The sequence below is a fragment of the Pelodiscus sinensis genome, chromosome 5 (assembly GCF_049634645.1).
Source record: "Pelodiscus sinensis isolate JC-2024 chromosome 5, ASM4963464v1, whole genome shotgun sequence".
NCBI classification, from domain to species: Eukaryota; Metazoa; Chordata; order Testudines; family Trionychidae; genus Pelodiscus; species Pelodiscus sinensis.
This window is the reverse complement of record NC_134715.1, coordinates 85,331,950-85,353,993: the sequence shown is the minus strand read 5'-3', so window position 1 is coordinate 85,353,993 and position 22,044 is coordinate 85,331,950. Positions and strand designations below refer to the sequence as shown.

Genomic DNA, 22,044 nt, shown 5'->3' with positions numbered 1-22,044 from the left:
TCTTGATTACCTACATGCTTTGATTCAAACATTTTCAGGAGTTTTGTTTTGAATCGCACCTTAGATGAATTTGCTAATATTGGTAAGAGGTGAATAGTTAATGAGAATTAGTGAATTAGAATGAGAGAAGTGAATAACTAATTGCCCGTATCTGCTTCTTTTAACTATCCAGTTTTTAGGTGCTTATAGACTATCAGTTTTGCCTGTTACATACCAGGTTGGTTTTCCCTTTGATATTTATATACCCACTGCCTCCTTTTGTCCTCCCTTCCTATTTTTTCCTTCTCCCCTCCTTCCTTCTCCACTATTTATTTTGGTTCTGGACATACAACACTCTAGTCATCTGAAGAAGTGGGCTGTGCCCACGAAAGCTCATGATACCATCTACATGTTTTGTTAGTCTTTAAAGTACTACCAGACTATTTGTTGTTTTTTAAGTTTATAGCATAAATGTTTGTCTTTTTGGTTAAGTGTCTGTTTGTGGGTGTTTAAGTATGTCTTTGTTTTACATTTAATTTTGCAATTCGGACTTTGTGTAGCTTTTTCCGCTTCTTTTTTCGGAAGAGGGTTTTCCGACATTAGGCCTATCTACACTGGGTCAAATGTCGGAAAACCTGCCTTTTCTGGAACATCCCTTTTTCTTTGTAAAACAAGGTTTATGTGTCTTCTCTTCCGAAAAAAATTTTGGAAGAGCAAACACGTTTCCTGGATGCAGCAGCGTTTTTAAAACTCCGTAGTATAGATATAGCCTCAGTTTATTGCCCTCGTCTCCTCTTTCACTTTTTTTTTAGTTCATTTTTTTGTGGGTTGTTCTTTTAGAATCTTCAGCTAGATCCTCAAAGGGGACTGGCTCAGCATTGGAATGCCTTCTCTTTAGGCGCCTTATAGTTGGCCCAGATTTGGGCACCCAGGCATCCACTACAATGCATAGGAGAGAGTGAATATCTAGGAACAGGATCCATAAAAGCTAGCAAGCTTAACAGAGAGACTCCCTACTCTCGCCAACAGGAAATACCAAGGAGAAAGGGGTTCATAGGCCCTATCTTGCAAGTGCTTATGTCTTGGCAGGTGGGAGGTGCCTCCTTTGGCTAAGAATTTACCATGAACCTTCTCCTGAAAATAGGAACCTAAACTTTCTGTTTAAAAATATGCTGGAGGTAGTAGCACCTTGCCTTATAACTTGTAGCCCTGTGGTTAGGGCACTCACCCAGAATGTGGAAGACCAAGGCTTAATTCTAGGCTCCGCCTGCCTCACAAGAGAGTGCCCAAATCACAGGGCTTTCGAAAAGAGTGAGAATGCCATAACCACTGGGTACAGATTCAATCACCTGCTTGAGGCTAAAGCTCTGGGCCTTCTGTTTTCTGTGCATATTTAATTATTTATACACAGCACATCAGGCGAGAATGAGAGAAACCAGCTCCAGAATACCCCACAGCCTAGTGATGAAGGGACAACTCCAATTCTAGTCCTTTCCCAGCATCAGGTCGGGGCGGGGCAAATCGAACCAAGTCTCCCACATCCTAGATGAGTGCCTGACCACTGGGCTAAAAGTTTTAAAGGGGCCTGGAACTATCACTCCACTGTTTTGGGTCAGGCCTGATCTTGTAAGCAGCTTCTGACAGTGTCCACTGGTTCTTCCCACAGCTAAGATGGGCAGAGCAGTACCCTAGTTCAGGATAGTAATGGGGCTTAGGTATGAGTTAGTTTGAGGTGATTAGGCACATTGTCACTAGATTTGTAGGTGTATAGGGGACTTTTCTGGGGAAAAGTAGGTATCTATGAACTTTAGATCCCTTCAGCCCTTGGCGGCCATGAGCAGGGGGGTTGAGGATCTATATTTTGGCAGCAAATGTGGCCAAATCCATTTGTGGATCTAGCCCTATTTCTCCCCCCCCCCCCCCCCCCACACACATGCTCTTCAGAAATCTTATCCCATTCACCCTGCCACTATGATTGGACATAGTTCTTCTCAGAGTCTACCAACACTCTTATTGAGGCAACTAAACAGTAATAAAAGGTGTGCTCTCTGCTCAAAAGGATGCATATTTGTTTCCATTAGGTTCCCAACACCTCCCAGCTTAGGTGGGAAAGAGACTGAGCGAAGATTGCTAAAAATTCAGATGTGCTGTTGCTAAGCCATTGGTTTTGCTCTTCCACCTATTTGATTCCTCACTGCTCCATTTTTGTATTTGTTTTACCTCCATCTCCTGGATCTTCTGTTTGCGTTTTCTTCCTTTCCCTAAAGAATTGAGTATAGGTATGAGTGTCCTGCATATAAATGTTGCCTGAAGCACTGCCAACAGCAGAATGTAAATGTCAAGAACTGTGCAATACTCTTCCTGCCACAGTCACTGGGAAAATGCTGTGCCTCAACTTGATTCCTCTAGGATTTGCTCTCTACTGTGTAACAGAATGTGGAGGGTTTGGGAAGAAATATATTAATATTCATATCCAATTTACAGTGGAGACATTTTCATGTGCTATTTTATGCCACTATTATTGACATAAATCACACCAATATCACTATTAGGTTATAGTGAATCTTCATGTACTTTTTATTTTACTTCAAACATTTTATAAATTGTGTAGTTTCAACAGTCCAGTAAAACTCTAGCATCCAGTGGTCCGGCACTCCTGATGGTCCGGCACCATCTGGAACCCGGAAGTGCTGGACAACTGGAGCTGCTCTGCCCCCGGCTTCCCCGATTCAGCCGCTGCTGAAACTGGCCAAGGGGCGGCATTAGGGGACCAACCCGGCAGCAACCCAGCTGCTCTGCCCAGGGCGTCCCCAAGTCAGCCGCTGCTGAAACTGACCAGCGGCTGACTCCGGGAAGCCTGGGGCAGAGCAGCTTGGGTGCTGCCGGGTTGGTCCTGCAGCTCCGAGGGGCGCATCCCCCCCCACTCCACCGCAAACCCCTCATAGCCTCCCCCTTCCAATAGTCCGGTATATTTGATAATCCGGCACCCCCTGGGTCTTAAAGGTGCCGGATTATCGGAAGTTTACTGTATTTCCTTTTGAATATGTAGATCAGAGTAGTTACTAGAGTTGCCAGGTGTCCTGCATTCACCTGGACAGTCCGGTATTTTCGACTCCTGTCTGGTAAAAAACAATCAGAGAATACCGGACACCTAAAATGTCCGATATTTTCTGAATTTTTCCCTGGCCAGGAGGCGAAAATGCTGGGCACCTGGCAACCCTACAAACACTCAGCACCCGGCTCCCAATGCTCCCAGCCTCCCGACCCCAGCCCCTATGCTTACCAGTAAACAAAATGGCTGCGGACCAAAAGACCTAGGTCTTAGTGCTCAACCGCTCCCCTGTTCCTGCACTTAAAGGGGACGTGCTGTTTTAATGCTGTTTTATTTAAAAATAATTTTTTGGGGCTCAACAACAACTTTGGTTCCCCTTCCCTTTTTTATCCCCTTCAACAGAATTTTTTCTTGGGTTGTTTTTTTTGGGGGGGGGGAGGGGGTTCGGTATTTTTGTTTCAATCATCTGGCAACCCTAGTAGTTACACCTTTACAGAGAATGGTAACCATTACCCAGTTTTACAGATAGTTTGTGACTTGATCAAGAAAATAATTTAGAATAAATTCTAGGAATAAAATCCTGCTCCATCAAAGTAAAAGGGAGAATATCAACCTACCTTGGCTTCCAGTTCTCTTCTCTGGCCTAATGCTGCTCTGTATTCTGTACAGTCAGTCTGTTTAATATAATGTGTAAATTTGTAATTACTGTACAATTCTTTGTGATTCAGAATATTTTAAATATTTTGTAACAAATCCGTTATTCAATTAGATGAATCATAACATTTGATATATTTATATCTTGAATAAAAGTTTCTTTGCACCCTGAATTTTCAGTAAACAATCTGAAAAACATCTTAATGTAAGGAGTAACAAAATCTGGAAAAAAACAAGAACTTCAAAGCATCAAAGAGGCTTAACAAAATATTTATTTACAATACATGACAGTAGATCTATTATGATATTGGTCTGGTAAGGAGAGACAGAAGTTGCTCAAGGTTAAGACACTTTCTAAGCTTCACTCTTCACTGACAAAGGTAAATGCATGTGCCATGAAGCCATTGCACATTATATTTTTCAATGTATCTATGCACACATTATTTTATAGATTTCTTTTTGGTGTAGTACAAATAGCTTCCAGGATTTTGACTCACTTCCTCAAGTCTCTTTAGCTGTTTAAAAAAGGACAAGAGGAAATGAGTTCTAATATCCTGAAATAAATTTTTACTTTAAGTATCATAGCCATGTTAGTTTGTATCAGCAAAAACAATGAGGAGTCCTGTGGCACCTTAAAGGCATATATTAGGGATAAGCTTTCAGGGGCTGCAACTCACTTCGTCAGATGCATGAAGTGGAAGCGGAAACTTCAGTCTGTTATAATGATGTAGCAGTCTCATCTTTGTAGGTTTGTATAAATCCTTGCCATACTGAAGTTTCTGCTTCATGCATCTGACGAAGTGAGCTGCAACCCATGAAAGCTTATGCCCTAATAAATGTGTTAATCTTTAAGTTTAAGGTGTAACAGGACTCCTGGTTGTTTTTACTTTAAGTAGTCTTCAGTTTGGCATAATTTTTCATTTTATTCATAGGTCTTTGCTTTGTTTTTGTCCACTAGTTTTCTACCCGTTTTCCTCTTGTCCCAAAATATAATCAATTTTTGTCTGTGTTCAGATTGTTGTTCAATTTATGAACTTGTGAAACTCTGCGAAGAATGAGGTTTAAGGCAAAAGCTCTAATTGCAGCTGAAGGTGAAAACCCAGTCTTCTGTTTAAACCTTTCTCTTATTCAAAAGCTTTCCCTCATTTATTAAAATCAAACTCTGATGAGAATGCACACAACTAATTAGAAAGCTGATTAAAATAACTCTTTCATGCCTGCTATTTTTACTGTTGGGGTATTCTTTTTATTTATTAATGTTAATAGACCGTAAAGGTATTCAAAAGGGCATATAGGCACCTACCTGCCATGAAAGGCCAATCCTACAATCAGTCATTTTAAGTATTTAACTCACACATCAATAGTTTTATTGGCTTGAGATCAGCACTGGAAACTGAAATGTATTGTTTGCTCATTGGCTAAGACTGCTTGCAACTAGTGATAAAAGCAGAAAGTAGTGTAAACATCTGTGTTTGAAGAATGAATCTGACTTGCAATATCATGATCACAATAATTACAAAGTACAGTAAATGTTAATCTCCTAGTGGATTTATTCTTTGATGTTTTGACATATTACTTCAAAAAGTAGGTTACCCAATAAATGTTTTCTCCTTTTCATTTTTTCCAATGAAGATACACAATAAATAGCGCCATAGTGCTCTTTACAAATCACCTGAGGGCAACTTAACTAAAATTAAGCACTATTTAATAACATAATCAACCACACATTTCTGTAGTTTTGCATTTGAAAACATCAAATGATTAGCACTTGAAATCTCAGCCAACAGCTGAGTACAGAACCATGAACCAGAACTACTAAATACAGTACTTGATATTGGGAAGAATTAAGCAGACAAATTGGATAACTGCTGTGATAGATCTGAGTGGTGCAGAGAACATAAGATGATGATTCACAAGCTTAGGAAGATAAAGCTGACTTGTTTGTGAGAGCTTAATAAATGAAATTTGAGAATTTAGATTTGAATCAAATAAGTTGTAATATTCCACATTAATGCTCATTGGAAGCATGAGAAATGAGTTACAGTGTTTGGGTAGAGAGATGACAAAGGTTTTTATGTCCAACATAATAGTAATGTTCCAAATATGGTGAACTGGTGTGTTTCTTGTGGCATATAGTGGACTGTTAACAAGTGAATGGTCTGATACAAATGCTGAATTGAAGAAACTTGAGCTGGACGGCTCTACAGAGGAACTTCAGAAATAATCGCCTATCATTCTGAAAACTAGGAGTTATAAGGCGAAAAGCTCACATTGACTGTAAAACACTTAGGCCATGTCTAGACAGCGTGGCTATTTAGGGATACCGGCAATATCCCAAAATAGCAAATCTGCGTCTTTAAACATGCCCATTATTTCAATGGGCACACTATTCCAGCATCCCTGTAACCCTCATGGAATGAGAGTTAAGGGACTTGTCAGAATAGCGCTTCATTTTGAAATTTGGTGCTGCGTAGACAGCGCCAAATTTCAAAAGAAGCTATTTCGAAATTACCTCGAGGTAAGGTGCTGTGTAGATGCACTGTTAGAAACAAATGTTGTTTTGCACATTGCCAAACATAAAACATTCAAAAATCATGACTGTCTCCCAAATAATGACATTGCCTTATGAATCACAAGTTTTTTTTAAAACAATGCATTTTAGATTTTGTATTTGCTTTCTGGTTTCTGAGTTTCTAGGGTGCCATTGGTAACATTTTCAAGTTTTCCTCTGAAGGCTAGACACTTGTAATTTTTCTTAATAAAAGCCAAAACTCACATTCACATGACTCCAGGAGCTGGGGCTTTTCAAAGGCTCACATAAAAATTCAGAGAGTAGGCAACACTGTGTTTTGACTGCTTCCAGTATGACTCTTTTCTTAAAGGAAGTTGAATAGGAAGGACAAAACTGTTGTCAAAACTGAAGCCCAGAAAACTGTCTAGAAAGGCAACACTGACATGGAATAGAAGTGTTCTTTTGCTGGTTGGAAAAGCATATTTTTTAAACTTAGAAATGTCATATCCTTAGCAAAATTAATGTTTCCTCCCTGTAGGGTGGTAAATGTGGTGGGTGTGTGTCTCACAGACCGTTAAGGCTTCCTATTCTATAACACTTCTAACTTCCAGGTATTATACATTACAATTTTTTTTAATTCTACCATCTTCACAGCTAAGTCGCATTTGGGGCTAATAATATATTGAGAGAATGTTACAGTGCAGTAAAAAAGAGGACAAATTGAGGGAATAAAAATAGGTTTATACTTCCAAGTGCCACTCATAAAGCACATTCCATCTACGCAAGATACCAAAATGGGATGCCACATACAGTTGACCAGTTGCATTAGTTGGTGTTCAGTTGCAAGTGTCAGGAAGCTCTCTTTGTGCATACTCGTGACTCTCTTATGAGATAGTGGGAATCTTGAAGTTTCCCTCCTCCTAGATTGGAACCAGTCCCTCCTGCTTGAAGACAAGGAACACTAGCCTGAGTAAGAGTGGTGTCCCAGGTAGCCCAGACGTAAAATGGACTGCCACTATTTCAGAACCATGATTATCAGGTCTCAGCATCTAGGAAGAGGAATAACACTGGGTCCTCTGCTGCCACCTTCACAACAGACAGATCTCATGGCCTCTTCTGCTACCACCATTCCAAGCAGCAGCTCAATCATGTTGGGATGGCCTGTATGGGATATGAGTAGGATCCCAGATTGAGTTGAGAGCTGGACTAGGGCAGTGTGTACACAATATGTACATTATGTAGAGAACCAGCTCCAGGGGCTTTGCAGATGTGTGATTGAATTGGGATTGAGCCATGAGCTAATGAAACAAATTGCTGGTTACTAAAAGCACAGCCTTTGACTACGTGATATGAAGCAAATGTAAATGGTGACTCCCACAAAGAGATGTCTTCAAAGACTGTCTAAAATTTATTTGCATTCGTGTTTGGCTTCGTTGCAGTCATTTGCTTTTTGAATACAAGGGCCAGATTTGGAATTGTTTACATCAGTATACATCCACAGTAAGCCTTTGAGTAAATGAAGCTACACTAAAGTAAGTAGAGACCAGAAAATCTGTTTCACTGTCTCTTCAGTTTTGCCAAAGATGAAAATAACTGTAGCTATACAGCGCAAAATTCAGTGTGTTTGTAAGTGGATGGGCAAGTAGATGCAAAAATAAATAATAAATACTGACTATTTGGATTCCTGCCATTTCTTACGCAAAACATATTACCGGTTCCTATCACTTGATATTTTCTCTGGGCTACTACCTAAAATCAACTCTGCTTAAGCAATTAAACTGTGCACAGAAAAATAAATATCTTCATTAGAGGATTGTGTTAGTATTTTAGGAAAGTAAACAGAATCTTGCAGGCAATACAGGCAGTCCCCGGGTTACGTACAAGATAGGGACTGTAGGTTTGTTCTTAAGTTGAATCTGTATGTAAGTCGGAACTGGCGTTAGCCGCTGCTAAAACTGATCAGTTTCAACCGCGGCTGAATCTGGACGCCAGTTCTGACTTATATACAGATTCAACTTAAGAAACCCAGGCGTCCCCAAGTCAGCTGCTGCTGAAACTGATCAGCGGCTGATTCCAGGAAGCCTGGGACAGAGCAACTCTGCCTCGGGCTTCCTGTAGTCAGCCGCTAGTCAGTTTCAGCAGCGGCTGACTTGGGGATGCCTGGGGCAGAGCAGCTGGGGTGCTGTCGGGTTGGTCCGGAGCGGCGCTGCGGGACCAACCCGGCAGCCCCCAGCTGCTCTACCCCAGGGGTAGGCAAGAAAAGCCTGGTCTGCGGGGGGGGCACTAGCTGCACCCCCCCAGCAGACCAGGGAGATGGGGGTGGCGGGACCGCCCAAGTCCTCCACGGCTTTGCTCCGTCTCCCTGGTCTGCTAACCTGGGAGACGCGGAGTAAAGCCGCAGAGCACGCGGGCAGCGGGACAGTCCAGGCGCGCCACGGCTGTCCCACTGCTGGCGTGCTCCGAGGCTTTGCTCCCCATCTCCCTGGTCTGCTGGTCAGACCAGGGAGACGGGGAGCAAAGCCGCGGAGCACACCCGCAGCGGGACAGCCCAAGCGCGCCTGGGCTGTCCCGCTGCGGGCGTGCTCCAAGGCTTTGCTCCCCATCTCCCTGCAGACCAGGGAGACGGGGAGCAGCTTTTCTCGCCCCAGAGGATGGGGGCGGCAGACCGCGGCGCATCTGGGCGTCCCGCCGCTCCCATCCTCTGGGGCGAGAAAAGCCCCGTTCGTAACTGCGGATCCGACATAAGTCGGATCCGCGTAACTCGGGAACTGCCTGTATATAAAAATGAATTGTTTGTAATACGTGCCAATATCCAAGATTAAAATTAAATATTAGGTTGAGTTATTATGTATTTCCTTGTCAAAAGTAAACTGGGAAGAATTAAGACATTGGCAGAAATGCATCTGAATCACTATCTGTATGACACTTCCAAAACCAAAATTTACACAGATTTTATTGGATATTAGAACAATAACATGAATCAGGTTTTGCTAACTATGGTAAATTCTGGAGATGCTGCCAACTAGCAGCTTATTTGCCCTACATAATGTTTCCTGCCACAAATCACAAAAATACATACTGGAGCAATGTATACAAAGTTATTTCTATAGACTTAAATACAAAGAAATGTCCCTTTTAAAAATACAGGAATTGATGGAAGAGTTCAGTCTTAGGCCTTGTCTATACTACAGATAAAATCAGAGCATCCACAGTCTATTTTCCGGGGGTTCGACTTAGTGGGTCTAGTGAAGACATGCTAATTCGAACTAAGAGGGTACTCCCATCAATGCTGGTAGTCCTGCATTTACAAGGAGGAAGGGAAGTCTTAAGGGAGAGAGTGCTCCCTTTGGCTTCCCACAATGTGGACGGCGCCAAAATTCTAGTGAAGACATTTAGACTTAAGCTACGCAATTAACATAGCCGAAGTTGCATATCTTAATTTGAACTTATTTCCTAGTGCAGACCAGGCCTTAGAGAGAATACCAAGAAATGGGCAGCAACATTCCAATTATTAACAATGCTTATGAAATGTCTAGAAAATGGAAATATAGCATCCTTTTAGACAATTCAGAATGATGTATAAGAATTGTCAAATATACAATGAAGAAAATTAGTTTACATGGACAATTAAATGCAGAAATACAAAAACTTAGCTTTAGATGCAATTTGATGTCTTTCATAATGTGGTAATGGAGCCATTTAAGAATCTTAGAAGTCATGACGAAAATAACATTTTGTAATCTGTTGATTCTGCAGTTGGGCCTTGTGTCAGTTTTTTCACTAAATGAAAACTGAACCTAAAAGCATATAATACAAAGTATGGCTTAATCATTTCTGTAATTTTCTTGAAAAAACAAGAATTCAAAATAAAATATGTAGAGATAGTAAAACGCATTGGTCCTCTTATGTGATATTTAATGTTGTCCAATATAGGAGTAATGGTAACAGAATTATATAGTTATTTGTATCTTTTCCTCCTCTGAAGGCGCTCTGTAGATGACTACTGGTGCACCTTTAATGAAATTGCTATCATTTGATAAAGTTGCTGCCAGGACTTGACATAATTATCATTCACATTGCCAAAAGTCGTACATTTCCTTCCTAAATTGAGCTTTTTCCAAATAACCATTGATTCAAATTGCAATCCAAGGGGACAAAACTGTATGTGCTCCAAGTTTTCTCACTTGTCTTTGTTGAAATTACCTTTTCACAAAAATCTAGAAAGCGACATCTCAAGCTCGTGCTACTCATTACAAGAAACATTATTTTAAAATGGAAATAGAATGGAAATATAATGTACTCTTTAAAGTAAATGTCACCAAAGAAGAGTATGAGGAGAATGAAAATCCATTAAGCAAATTGACCAGTAAATGTTGTGATAAATGAAAAACAGAATTTGAATAAACTAATTTTGTCCATTAGCATTCTTTTCAATCCATTTTAATTGTTCTGTCTTAATTATTTTTTTTATTTAAACGTATAATGACTGCAAAAATTTAACTATTGGAGCAATTAGTTGATTAGCAATTTAGAAAACTAGAATAAAAAGAAAACAATACTTTAGAAGGCAATGTCATTCTAGAGGACATGTGAAATACCAAATTTTACAAGTGTTACCCTAAGCAACTATTTTATTTGGGTGAATGCTGTGTTTATACTCACCACAGAGCTATATTCTGTGGTTGTCCTTTTAGTAAGATTTAACCATTTACATTGTTTTAAGTTTAGGCCTTGTTTCTACTCAGATTTAGTCAAGTTGTCTGCCTGGTTTAATTCAGATTTTAACACAGCATCGCTGAACGATAGCTACAAGAAAATCTCCATTCATTGTTGTATAAGACTAATGTATGTACCTACAATGCTCTGTTGCTATTGTAATTATTGACACTGTTCAGTGCTGGAGTGTACCATACCCCTAAAGTATCACTAGTAGCATGCTAGGTGTACCACAACTCAAAAGAGGCTATGCAGATACTTCAGCAGCTAGGCATTGTAGTCAGTCTTATTGAGAGTTAAGACTCTCAAGGGCTGATGTGTCTCTACAAGCAAACCAGAGTTTGCAAGTTTCCAGGTCAGGCTCATTTAGTGTCTCTCATTGGGAACCCTAAGCATTGGCTCCCTACCCAGTTTCTGCTGCTCCCTCATAAGTCTTACACAAACTTGCACTCCACTGTAGCGTCTGGCAGCCACAGCCTATTCTGTGCATGAAGTTCTGAATACTATTCCTGTTTTTTTTTTCTCTGCATCCAAATTCATAGACTCTGTGAGGTGCTCAGATACTATAGTGATGCCACATGCTATCTCTTCCCTTGGTGGTGGTGAAGGGAACAACTGCCCTGGGGCCCCGTGGAGCCCCATGTGGTGCACTGTGTGTTGTGCTGAGGGCTGCCTGGGGGGAGCTAGCTCCTTCACTTTGCCTCTTCTGGATTAGGCCCTTCACCTTTTGGGGACCTGGAGTCCCCCACCCCATCTTTCCCAGGGGCCCAGTGAGTCTGTTGGCTCCAGTGGCCCCTTCTTTTCACCTATTCCATTCACATCGCTCTCTTGTCTGAATGTAACCTTGACTGTATTTTGTCAGAGTCCTCTGTGTTCTCTTTTTATCACCCCTATCCTCCCCTCCAGGAGGATTCCTGTTTTACAGGCTCATTTAACTTTAATTTCCAGTCCTTATCTTGATCACCTTGCCTCTGTTTGTAAACAAAACACTGATTCCTGCCCCAGGGGCATAAGCTGGGAGCTGTACTCTGGAGAAATCAGGGACTAGGACATGTAAGAAACCCTCCCCCTCCTCGAATGCTCCAGCTAAATGGCATCCATGCATCTCTTCCCTGGGGTTCTGCGGAGCAAAACTAGGGGTTCCATGAGCAGCCGGCACTCCCCCGCCGCCTCTGAAAAAGAGAGAGAGAGACGGCTAGCCAGCAGAGGCATGGGCCCCAGAGCGTCTCTCCCCCGGCCCCAGCCCGGTCCCGGCCCTGCCATGCGCAACCTTCTGTGAACTCCCCCTTGCTGGCTGCTGCTGCCCTGCGCAGCGTGCTCAAACCAGTGGGTGGGGAGACGCCCGGACGTGACGTAATGTCACGGCCCGGGATTTTAAACCTGCTGGGTGCTGTGTTGCGCCGCATGGCTGAGTTGCGGGTTCGGAGTCCGGGGACAGAGCAGACTCCGGCCCCGCAAAGTGGAAGGCAGAAGGTATGGGAGAGGGAGAGGGAGGGAAGGGAAGGGGCTTATGCAAAGGGAAAGGGGAAGGGCTGAGAGAGGAAGGTGCTTGTGCGGAGGCGGAGGGGAAGGGGAAGGCACCAAAGGGACAGGGGTGGAGGAGAGACAGATGCCAGGGAGCCAAGTGCAGACAATGAGGAAAAAGGCAGGAGGGGAGGTGTCAGTGGGAGGGGGACAGGGTGATGCTGGGAGGGGAGAGGGTAAGGGCATTGGGGGCTAGAGGGACGAGTGGAGGTGCGGAGGGGAGAAGGCTTGCAAGAAGGGGAGGGCATGAGGAAGGCAGGGATGGAGCAAGTCATGTGAGAGGGCACAGGGGCATGAGGAGAATGGGGGAATAAGAAGTAGGAAAGTAGGAATAAGAAATCCTCTGGAAAAGGGCTTATTTTCCAGAGAATCGCGTCTAGACTAGCACTTTTCTCCAGCTTATCCCCAAGCCGGAAAAAAGCGGCAGCCATGTAAATGCAAATGCCGCGGGGGATATTTAAATCCCCCGTGGATTTGCAATTCCGAGTGGTCTAATCTGCATCCCTTTTCCGGAAAATGGGTGCAGTGTAGACACAGCCTTTGAGTTTGACATAATATTTTATTTAAAAATGAAGCCTGGCCAACAAGCCCCCAATTAGGACCAAACCCCCATTTCACTGCAGCATCATAACACTTCTGCACCACCTGACCCCAAATCTGAGCCTATCATACTCTGGAATCCCCTGTCCTGAGCCTCTTACATCCCCAAACTCCTGCATCCTCACATCCTCAGTCTTCTGCCACAACATTCCACCACCATCCACACATCACAAATCTGTGTCCTGAGCCCATCATACTCACAACCTTCTTGCCCTGAGTCCATCACATATCCAGCCCAAAATCCTGCACTCTCACATCCACAAGCCCTGGCTTGCTCAGCACCCCAACCTTCCACCTGAGCCCAACACTCCCCAGCCTAGAGCCCCCTCTCCGAGCCAACAGCCCCTTCTCCTGCATTCAAATTCCCTCCCAGAGCTTGTACTTCTCACCCCTTGCCACACCCAAATCCCTCATTCCCACCCCACACTTCACTCTCACTAGGTTGAGACAGATATAAGGGCTGGGGATAGCAAGTAATGGAGAGGAGGGGGAGGAGGGGAACAGAGTGGATGAGGCCTCATGGAAGGGAGGTAGTGGGGTGTCTCTGGGAAGGAATGTGATTTTCATGAATTGGTGGGTCCCTCTCTCCTCCCCTCTCCCCTTTTTTTTGCTTGACAAACCTAGGGGTTCCTTGAAATTCTGAAAAAGGTTCCTTGGCCAAATAAAATTGGGAAACACTGGTCTAAGAAGTCAAAGTCCTTCTAGTAACATCATCTGCACAGAATGCATGTGTCCCTAACTGGGCCTTTGCCCTCAACTTGGAGGATGGACAAGAACACCACCTGAAACCCTAACTCCATCAGTCTTGCTCCCAGAACCCTTTAGTCACTGTTGACTGGCTCAGGGTCATACCTGTATCATTAGTGCCCAGTGGGATGAGCAGCATGAGGTAGTAGTCAGAGGGACAGATGAGACCTGTCCATTTCTGTAATAACAATGAGTAGTCTTGTGGCACCTGAGAAACTAACACAAATATGTATAGTATCATGGGTAAAATTCCCTTAATCAGATGATGAGCTAGAGTAGAAATCATCTGAGGAAGTGGGTTTTACCCATGAAAGCTCATGACACTATATATTTTAATTAGCTCTAAGGTGCCACAGGACCAGTTGTTTTTAAAGTTGCAGACTAACACAGTTATCCCTCTAAGACATTTCTGTCATGTCTCAGATGTGGTCTTCTGGTAAGTTTCTGTCTTCCTTTCCCTCAGGTTGACAAATGGATGCCTCCATTGCACTCAGAAGGGAATCCCTGACCATCAGTTTCCTATGCTTCTTCCTCTTGGTGCAGTGGCTGTTAGTGTCCCTGTCTTGGGGCTAGTGGCTTCCTTTTCAGATATTGGGGTTTGTCCCTCCCTGCCTGTTGCCAGTACATTGTACTGTTCTTGTCTGTGATGGATTGGGAACCTGGGTTCAGGATGGAGCACTATTTACTCCCCAAAGTGGCCAACAGCCATTTTCCTTCTTGTAGAGCAGTTGGTTTTCCTTCTTCTTGTGCTGCTGTAGTTACATCTTCTACCAGGTAAAACCAGCAGCAGCCAGAGCTGGATTCAATGTCTAGGGGTTCCTCTCCAAAGATCCAATACATCGATCTAAGTGGCTCAAGACCCCACCCAGTAACCTGGGAAATTCAAACACCATGAGCACTTTTGAGAGGCAATAGTTCCCCTCTCACAAGCACAGAGTGTGAGTGTAGAGAAGAAACTTTTAATAAAAGGGAGGGAAATAACTTGGTATTAATTTGGGAAAACATCACAAACGGGGTAAACATAAGAACAGCTACACTGGGTCAGACCAATGGTCCGTCTAGCCCAGTATGCTCTCTTTCAACAATGGCCAATACCAGGTGTCCCAAAGGGAATGAACAGAACAGGTAATCATCGCATGATTCCTCTCCTGTCATCCATTTCCAACCTCTGACAAACAGAGGCTGAGGTTACCATTCATAGCCATTGATGGACCTAACCTCCAGGAATGTATCTAGCTTTTTTTTTTAACCTTATTAAAATCCTGGTCTTCACAACATCCTCTGGCAAGAAGTTCCACGGGATGACTGTGTGCTACATGAAGAAAAACTTCCTTTTGTTTGTTTTAAACCTGCTACCTATTAATTTCATTTGGTGACCCCTAGTTCTTATGTTATGGGAACACGTAAATAACTTTTTCTTATTCACTTTTCCCACACCAGTCATGATTTTATAGACCTCTATCATATCCCCCCTTAGTCTCCTCTTTTCTAAGCTTAAGAGTCCCAGTCTTTTTAAATCTCTCTTCATATAGAACCAATTCCAAAAACCTAATCATTTTTGTTGCCTTTTTCTGAATCTTTTCCAATGCCAGTTAGGGATGTAAGTGACTAGTTGACTCACCTAGTCGCTTTCCCTCCCCCCATTTGCTACTGCTATCAGAGAGAGGCAGCAAAGGCAGGAGGGGGGAGCAGGAGCTGGTGCTGAAGGGAACCAGTAAAGCTAGTTCCTCCCAGCACCGTCTCTGAGGGAGAAGGGGAGGCAGAGGCACAGTGGGAAATGGCGTGTGCAGGACTGCTTCAGTCCCCAATTATGCCGGTTCCCACTGTGGGTGCTTCTATTTTTGAAATGTTTCAAAAGCAGAAGTGCCACAGGGAGCACAGGGCGAGCAGGGACTGAAGTAGTCCTTGTGCGTACCGTTTCCCACTGTGCCTCTCCCTCTCCTGCTTGCCCCAAGCTCTCTGAAGTGCCCTCCCCCTTGCTGCTTCTATGATAAGGAATGCTGTGAAGCAGCCCCTGTCTGCAGGGGTCCAGTGGAGAGCTACCCCCCTCAGACAGGAGCTGTTGCTACCAACCAACCCCTGTTCACAGCCAGCCCTGACTGCCATGAACAGGGGCTGCTGGACTCAGCGCGAGCCGGTACTGAGCAGTCCCTGTTTGCGCTGACTGCTGCGCCTCTGCATTTTAAATGTAGTAAAGTAAGAGCCCAGTGTCTCTTTCTTCAGATCATATACAAATAGGTTGAATAGGTTTGGTCCCAGTATGGACCTTTGGGGAACATGACTCGTTACTGCTCTCCTTTCTGAAAACTGGTCTTTTAACCAGTTATCAACCCATGAAAGGCCCTTTTCTCTTATCCCATGACAACTTACTTTACTTAAGAGACTTTGGTGAAGGACCTTGTCAAAGGCTTCCCGGAAATATAAGTACACTATATCTACTGGATTCCCCTTGTCCACATGTTTGATGACCCCCTTAAAAGAGTTCTAGTAGATTAGTAAGGCATGATTTCCCTTTACAGAAACCATGTTGACTTTCCCCCAACAAATTATCTTCATCTGTGTGTCTGACAATTTTATTCTTTACTATAGTTTCAACTAATTTGCCCAGTACTGACATTAGACTTACTGGTCTGTAATTGCCAGGATCACCTCTAGAGCCCTTTTTAAATATTGGCATCACATTAGCTATCTTCCAGTCATTAGGTACAGAAGATGATTTAAAGGATAGTTTACTATCTATGAGTAACTATGAATAAAAGTCCCACCCCTAGTAGGCTGGGCAGTGTCTTTTTCCTCTCTGGTTCTTAATTCCAGCAATGCAAATGTCCCCTTTACATGCCCAAACCTTCTCTGCACCCCACTCATGGTTGCTTCCATTGGTCAGTGCAAATCCAGAGTTCAGAGGTGAATCCTTAGAGTTTGCCTTTCACCCTAGGTTGGGGGAGGTAAAGAGGCATTCTCACTCTGCTGGTCCCTCGCCATCTGCCTGTTTGCTGCTCTCTGCTGCCACTCCACTGGCTGCTTGTCACATCTCTCCGCTGTCACCCTGCTGGCTGCTCATCATACCTCTTCACTGCATCTCTCCAGCCACCTTGCTTGCAACTTGTCATGTTGCCTCTGCCGCCCTGCTGGCTGCTTGTTCCATTGATTTACCGCTGCCCTGCTGGCTGCCAGTCACCATCCACTCTTGGGTGTCACTTTGGCCGAGTCTCAGGTAATTTCAGCTCCCCGTGATTTCAATTCTTAGCAAGCAGGACAGAAAAAAAACAACTCCAACTCAGTTAACACAAGAAAGAGAATCTTAAGGATTCCTACCTAGCTCTGTTTTTTGAATGGTGGGGGGGGGGGGGGGGGGAGGGAAGGTCCAGGCAAAGGAGGGTATGCAGCCTCTTGACCAGAATGAGCTTCTGGTCCTCTACTCTTGTAGAGCTCTGAAAGTCAAGCCCCTGTTTAGCAAGGTTCTTTCTGCTAACTTTCTTTTGCAACAGTTTAGCACAGTCCTGCTTTTCTGCATTCCTACAAAATTATAAACATTTGTGACCAGATTTTAACTATCCCTTCATTTAATACAAACATAACTGGTGTTGGGTCACAACTTTCTCGCTTATACCTATAGGCTATGTCTAGACTGGCATGATTTTCCGCAAATGCTTTTAACGGAAAAGTTTTTCCGTTAAAAGCATTTGCAGAAAAGAGCGTCTAGATTGGCATGGACGCTTTTCTGCAAAAGCACTTTTTGCGGAAAAGCGTCCGTGCCAATCTAGACACGCTTTTGTACAAGAAAGCCCCGATCGCCATTTTCGCGATCGGGGCTTTTTTGCGCAAAACAATACCGCGTTGTCTACACTGGCCCTCTTGCACAAAAGCATTTGCGCAAGAGGGCTTTTGCCTGAACAGGAGCAGCATAGCACTTCTGCAAGAACACTGACAATCTTACATTAGCTCGTAAAAACTTGCCAGTCTAGACGCAGCCATAGTGGCTAGCATCATCTGTGCATCCTGTTGATGAAATCATTATGCTTCTAGAGGATTCAAAGACAAGTCACCTCCTTTTGCAGCTCTCCTGCCTGCGTCTGGAGGGAATCCACCAACAGACACCTCTTTTACTAGTGTGATTTCTTTGCATGGCTTTTGTCGGTGGGGATTTATAGAACACATTCCCAGCAAATCAAGACCAGACCTACGTGGAATCCTCCATGGTCAATATGCTTGGCTGGTGGAGGACCCTCACACGGGAGCAAACAGAGGAAGAGTTAGCAATGGCTTTGATAACATGTCATTTTCCTCCCAATGTGGGTATTTGCAAGGTAAGGGGGGAATGACCAAAGGTAACATAACTGTGAGAAAAGCAGGTAGTCTAGACATGCTTTTAATTTGTTGAGGTCCTTTGAATTTAATTTAGGCTGTAAACGATCTGAGGCAGAATCCTATCATTCTGTGTTTCTTAGAAATAATTATCCTTTGTTTTTTGTAACAATGCCCTGAAATATAGCTTTTCCCTATAGTGTTTGTAAGTCATGGATTTTGCTTTCTAAATTCTGTTGTATGTTTGTTTCCACTTCTCCTTTCCTTTCCCAACCCCCAGCTGTGAAACTTACATAGCTACATTGGACAGACAGTTTTTGCTGTAAACATTGGGACAAGTCCTGTGTTTCAGCAGCTGAAGTTGAGTGTGTTTGGCAGTGTGTTGGAGGTTCTAGATGGCTTGAAAGATGGGGCCTACTGTAATTATAGTAAATTTTAAACTCCTGACTTGAAGTCATGCAGGTCAAAGCAGATGTAAAATATGCTAAAAGCATAAATGTGAAAGTGTTGACATGCATTGATGTTGTCTACCTCTTTGCTGGACACGGTTATTATATTTTAGGATACTTCATATAAATTTTGCTGCTTATGTACGTATGAATTGAAGAACTTCATATGAATTATTACCAGTAACGTTGGGGAAATGTTTCTATTTCTAAATGAGAAGCAATAAAGCTTTTAATCCCCATTATGAGATCTCACTTCAGAAATCCAGCCTGAAAACTAAATTGTTGAAGTCTGAATGAGTTCTGACTTTCATTCTAGGAATACTTGAATTATATTGAGTGCTAGCACATTTACTTGGTGTTGCTCCAGGTCCTTAAAGAGAGACTCAGGGCAAGGGTCTCGGGTAGGATTGTCAGGTGTCTGGTTTTGATCCGGACAGTCCAGTATTTGAGCTTTCTGATGGGAAACAAATTCAGAAAATAAAAATGAGAAAATAGAAATGTCTAGTATTTTCTAAATAAGATGTAATATAGATTGTGATGTAATGTTAAGTGTGTGCGGTATTTTTGTTTAAACCATCTGGCAACCTTAGTCTTGGGTCTAGGAGGTGCAGGAGTCAGGGTTGGGGGTGAAAAGAGGCTGTGGGCAGGAGTGTGTGTGTGTGGGGGGGGGGGCAGGAATTGGGGGGAAGGGGCAGGGAAGACTCATACCAGGGCTGTTTGCTCTTCCCTTTCCTGTCCCTATCAGGGAGAAGGAATAAGTGAGAGCAAAGTGCACAGCTCATCTGCCCACTGCACTGCCCAGCCAGAGTAAGGAATGTAGCAAACTGTGGACTTTCCCTTCGCTCCCTGACTAAGGAGAACAGCCAGCAATGTCTCTGCATGAATCTGGGGAGGACTTCAGCCTTTCCCTGTCCTCCTTAAAGGGCACCTAGAAGGTGGGAGGCTTGGGGCAGAGGCAGTCCTGGATATGGGGGAGCATGTCCCCAGCAACCCCTTTTACCTGCTTGGTGATTCCGACTCTTTTCTGTATAGTTTTATGAGAAGCAATCCCATTCTAGTCACATCCCATTTTCCTGGCACAACCAAACCCTTATGTTGCTTTAAATTATGATAAGGGGAAGTTATCATATAATACTGAATTTGGTAGTCCTAGCTCTTACCATTTAGGAGGAGTTCTTGAACAACCAGAGAATCACACAGACAAACTCTCTTAGGGTATCAAACTAGGAGGGTAATGTAGGCATACCGCACTTGCAAATGAAGCCCGGGATTTGAATTTCCTGGGCTTCATTTGCATAAGCCGGGAGCCGCCATTTTTAAAACCCCGCTGGTTCGAACCCCGTGCAGCGCGGCTACACGGGGCACGAACTAGGTAGTTCGAACTAGGCTTCCTAGTTCGTGCCCTGTGTAGCCGCGCTGCACGGGGTTCAAACCAGTGGGGTTTTAAAAATGGCGGCTCCCCACTTATGCAAATGAAGCCCGGGAAATTCAAATCCCGGGCTTCATTTGCAAGTGCAGTATGCCTACATTACCCCGCTAGTTCGAACTAGCGGGGTAGTGTAGACATACCCTTAAATATATAGTAGGTTTCTGTAAGAGGTTATAAATTGGTATTGGTATTGGTAAATTGGTATTTCATCAATTTATTGTAAACTTTATACTGGAGCCAAACATATTCACGGGATTAATCCACTTACAGAATAGACATGGTTGTAGAGTTCCTATTGCAAAACAGTTACAATAATTATAAATATTGGGCAAAGAGAGTTGAGATTTCGACAACACACTTAGTTAAAAGTATAATCAGTAGTCATCTGTTGGCTCTTGAAATCAAGTCATGGTAGAATCAAGTCTATAAATGGAGTTTCGTGTTAAAATTGCTTGCTTTGTCCCTATTGACAAGCCATGCCATGATAGAAACTGTTAGCTTAAACAAGTTTCCAAACTAGTTATTTAGCCCAGTTTCCATTTGAAGTGCCTTTATGCTCTGAGCATACGAGCCATCTACAGATGCTTGTAGAATATATTTTTAAGGAACAAAATCTAAAATTATGTTTATGTGATCAAGTAAACATTTTCATTTGCTCAAACAAGAAAAATCAATACAACAATGTATAATGTATTTTGTTTTTCTGCCAGGTGGTACAATACCTTCCATTACTCCAGGAAAATCTTCCTTAGTTGTGAATAGTGGACAAGAAGTAAGACTGATTTGCAACGATGATGGTCCAGTGACTTGGGATTTTCAAAATTCAGAACCTTTGGCAAAACCAAGACATTTCAATAATAAAGAATGGTACTTAAAAAATGCATCAGCCAAAGACACAGGCAGATACATATGCAAAAACAAAGAGAGTTTGAACACTTCTATATATGTTTTCGTTAAAGGTAAATTTTTATGAGTATTTTCCCCCTTTTCCCTTTCAAAGCATATAATTGGAGTCAGTATTTGAAGGCTTCAATATCTGAGACATAGGTGAGAGGATTATTCTAAGAGGGGTAAGATTCTGTGGCCTGCACTGTGCAGGGGGTCAGACTAGATGATCATAATGGTCCCTTCTGGCCTTAAAGTCTATGAGTCTATGAGTCAGGTAATTGGTGTTTCCCTTTGTATATGACTATTCAAAAACTATAGTAAAGCTGTTTAAATTGGATTCTAAATTCGTTTGGAATCAATGGCCAAAGATGGGATGCAAATGGGTAGGACTCTGAATTACTACAGTCTGTAAATCATCATTTGAGACTGCAGTAACTCAACAGGAGGTTATGGATCTACTACAGGAGTGAGTGGCTGAGCTTCTGTGACCTAGCAAGTTCAGGAAGTAGGAAGGTAGTCCTTTCTGATCTTAACATCAATGACTAGTGTGTTAGCACATTAAGAATCACAGTTATTTATAACTGGATTGTCTGGTAAGCTCAGGTAAAGAAAAAATGAGAGCCAAAATTAATAACAATAATAATAGAAATAGTCCTAGAAGGAACTTAATATATTTTAAATAGTACAGCATATTTCAGGAATGGTCAGTAATGCCAGAGGATAAGAAATGGTGTAACACATACAGGGAGAAATTAGGTATTTATGAATTTAACACAATAAATCCAGTAGGAAAAATTTTAAATTAGATGATACTTACTGGGGTAATTGTAGTCACGGAAAGGTTTTGGTAGGGTTTCTATATACATTTCTATATACATTTTCATTGTTATGTACAAAAACTTAGCTTTTGGATGGAGAATTTAGATAGAATTTTAAAAATGAGTTAAAATAATTTGAGTGATTTGTTCCCTGCAGAGAGCAAAAAGCTTATTTCTTCCTTAATTTTATTATGTGTAGAATTTTAAAAATTATTATTTACATCTCCTAGTTTGACCCCACCTTCTGGCTTAGCGAGCCAAATTTACTACAAATGGTAGTACCTAAACACTCCTTTGTATAAGTCAGAGGATAACAAAGAACCTTGAAAGGAGCCTCCATTCTAGTACAGGCAGCTCTGACTAACTCTTGT

General features: G+C 42.7%; 1 protein-coding gene across 1 annotated transcript in view; it reads left to right on the top strand.

Moving 5' to 3' along the window:
- Window positions 1–22,044, top strand: part of KIT (KIT proto-oncogene, receptor tyrosine kinase) — a 76,013-nt gene that overhangs the window by 4,158 nt on the left and 49,811 nt on the right. The window contains exon 2 of the mRNA XM_075930410.1: window positions 20,678–20,926. Within this exon, the coding sequence (XP_075786525.1) occupies window positions 20,678–20,926 (249 nt within the window). The remainder of the gene's footprint in view (window positions 1–20,677; window positions 20,927–22,044) is intronic.